Source organism: Oryzias melastigma, linkage group LG1 (assembly GCF_002922805.2).
Source record: "Oryzias melastigma strain HK-1 linkage group LG1, ASM292280v2, whole genome shotgun sequence".
In the NCBI taxonomy this organism is placed as follows: domain Eukaryota; kingdom Metazoa; phylum Chordata; class Actinopteri; order Beloniformes; family Adrianichthyidae; genus Oryzias; species Oryzias melastigma.
Genome location: NC_050512.1, coordinates 1,004,433 through 1,007,614, shown reverse-complemented (window position 1 = coordinate 1,007,614; position 3,182 = coordinate 1,004,433). Strand labels below are relative to the sequence as shown.

The 3,182-nt window shown below is 36.7% G+C and overlaps 1 protein-coding gene across 2 annotated transcripts in view; it reads right to left on the bottom strand.

Moving 5' to 3' along the window:
* Positions 1-3,182, bottom strand: part of LOC112137549 (glycine receptor subunit beta) — a 45,247-nt gene that overhangs the window by 6,546 nt on the left and 35,519 nt on the right. For both annotated transcript variants that reach the window (XM_024259914.2, XM_024259913.2), the window contains exon 8: positions 2,607-2,759. In XM_024259914.2, coding sequence (XP_024115682.1) covers positions 2,607-2,759 — 153 coding nt within the window. The remainder of the gene's footprint in view (positions 1-2,606; positions 2,760-3,182) is intronic.

Genomic DNA, 3,182 nt, shown 5'->3' with positions numbered 1-3,182 from the left:
ACACGCCAAAACATTTGGAAATGGTAAATATAAGGCGAAATACAGTTAACACCGAAAAAGACCTACAACCCCATTACTAACCCTTTAATAGATAATACCTACTTAAATATACCACAAGATCGATCTTTTCCAAGCTTTCATTTGAGCCATATTTTATAAAAATCGGTTAAGACCTATTTTTGTGGTTGATGTCTGCCTGTCCTCCATTGAAGCAGCTGCGTTCTGCTGCCATGACTCAATGCATAACGATGGCGCCTGCGTGCTCTGTCTGTAGCAGCGAATAGGCAAGAGCCAATCCAGTACTATATATCAATGCAATTCAACCTTTAAAGTGAAACAACCCAAAACATTAAGTAGGATGTGCAAATCAAAAAGGAAAAAAATAAATACTGTGTAATCATGGTAAAGGTTGGTAATTAAAAATAAGAAATATGTCAGGTCTTTTAGAAATTCTTCTCTTGCAGATTCTATTTTCTCTTCCTTTTATCAGTAATGTGAAATAGTTCCAGACTTTTCTTCTTTTCCCAGATTAACTCATTTTTTACATCTTTGTGTTGATGTTGTTTGTCGTTGTTACACCTGACGCTCTTTTAACTACAGTATCTCTCCCAGTCCCAACGAGATTTATCACTAGAGATGACACCCAAGCTTTTTACTATTGTCCAAGATACGTAAAGAGCGACGCCATATTGGACTGATCTCCAGCCAATCAGGACGCACAACTGGGTTTGCTGTTTAATTAAACAAAAAGCAGCAGCGAGACATCACAGGTGAACTGCAATGTGGAAAGAGAGTGCTGTGTTCTGATCTATTTGACAGGGATTTGGGGGGCAGGCTATAGAAGGGTGGAATAAAAAGTCATGTTCTCTATGGGTGTCCATCATTCGGCCAGATTTCAATAAAAAAAAAAAATCACGAGTCTCTGATAGTGTTTGGAGGCCTTAGTTTGGGGACCCCTGATTTGAATAAGCCTTCTTTTAAATGACAGACACAAAACATTTGTTGTTGTAAATTCTGACATAAAGATAAGAAACAGAAGAATCTGATAAATGTTTAGATCTTATTTGCTGAACTTTTACAACTGGAACTCCAAGTTATGTTGGGTGTAATTATATTCTAAGCCCTTCAAATTAATCAGGTTTAGGCAAAACCTTATGAAAAACTGTCGTAAGAATAATATAAAAACATTTTAAAGAAGATTTTTAAAGTTAAATCTTAAATCTTTTTAATGTATAAATTCATTAACTTATTTAGGTTTATTCAGATTGTAACAGTCAAAATTAGCACCTCAAAGTAACTTTGGCACATAGCCAATATGGAAACACTTGAGTGACCAATCCTTCACCTGACAGGCTGTACAGAGATGAACATGATGGTCATTGTGACATCAGTGGAATCACAAGTGTTTGAAAGACTTCTGCTGCTACATGTCTCATTTTCAAACTCTAGTGTTTGTGCTCTAATTTGAGCTAAATCGCGGCCAATAATATTTGAAACTCAAATAAATTAAATTGAGAAGAATATTGGTATTTGGTCAAAAACAAAACAAAACAAAACATAAATGTCCACAACTTTTGCTATTTAAAAATAAACTTAGTTATTTTTAGTTTCCAATGTTCTGTTTTTTAGGTTTCAAAAGTCAAAACGTCAATTTCAAAACTTATTTTTCAGTTTCAAATCTTTTTTTCACTTTCATCTCTTTTTTTTTCATTTACGAATCGGAAAGTTTCAGCTACAAAACTTTTGGCCTCGTTGGGGCGGGGCTAACACGAGGACCAATCAAAATCGATGAGGGTGGTAACTTTAGCTCCGGTGCGTTTACTGACTGTAATAATTCACTGTAATAATTACTGTCAGAAAATGTCTGTTTCGTCTGTACTGTCATAGTCTAAAGTTGTCCCAAGACGGGTGTAAAAATCAGTTTTATCGCGTACAAACGGCGCGTCCAAAACGCCGTTCTAGCCCGTTCAAAGCGCCATCCTGTTGAGTTAAACACAGGCGGTTCTCCGGCTGCAGCCTCACTGACTTCAGCGGAGCTCGTTCAATACGCCGGGTGAGACCCGAGCGGGAGCAGCTGCTCTGGTCCTGATCTGCCATCTTTTTCTTATTTTCGCCGAGACAATATAAAAGGTCCCCTATTTCCCCCCCTCGGGTTTAATGCGGGACAACCTTCAAACTCAGGTTGTCTTCAAACTAAAGCGGGTGTCGTTATTTTCTTTTTGACCAAACACCAATATTCTTTTCAATTTAATTTATTTGGGTTTCAAATATTATTGGCCCTGATTGAGCTCCATACCCTAATACCATAACATGCTCTAAAGCTCCTTCAGAGTCATCTAATGATTACTTCAAGTGATGCATCAGTTACTTTCCCATCGTTACATTTTATCCAGTTAACAAAATATTTTAATGTCCTACACACAAACACTGGGCCCAGCTCAACTATCAAAAGGACTGAAACAGGTACAGCTTTAATGTTTGTTTTTTTATCCGTAGGGTATGTTGCTGGTAAACACTGATAAAATATTTTTAACGTAAGATGTTAACACCATAGTAGTTAATCAGAGAATCTTCTGAAACACTTGTTCATTTATATTTGGGCTTACCAAGTGGTACCCTGGCAGCGGAGGCGTCAGGATTGATCCAGAAGGATAACCAGGACAGAACGACAATCAGTAGAGTTGGAGCGTAAACTCCCATCAAGTAGAATCCCACTTGCCGACGTAATGTAAAAATCACCTCAACACACGTGTAGTATCCTAAACAGATACAGAGAAAAGTTCTGGTGATCTAAACACCTTCTTTCAGCATTTCATTTGTATTCATAAAAATATAATAATTACATTACAATTAAAACATAAAAAATGTCCCACTCCCTTGAGAAGGAAAAGTACAGTTCAATATTTTTAGCTTTTTCAATAAATCTACTTCTGCTTTTATTGCTTGGATAAATAATAAGTTAATTTTAAATAATTTGAAGTAAAGTGTCTTTAAAGTGCAACCAAACCCTAAATCTCTGGACCAGCTTAACAATATTTTGTGTACCTGCATTGAACAGTTTTGGGTTAAACAAAAAACGCCAAGGTCTGCTGCCATCTAGTGGATGGTAAAGGTATTACAAGTTCAAAATCCCTTTTAACACTGTCTCCACAGTGAAGACATTGACGGAATGTTGACGATTT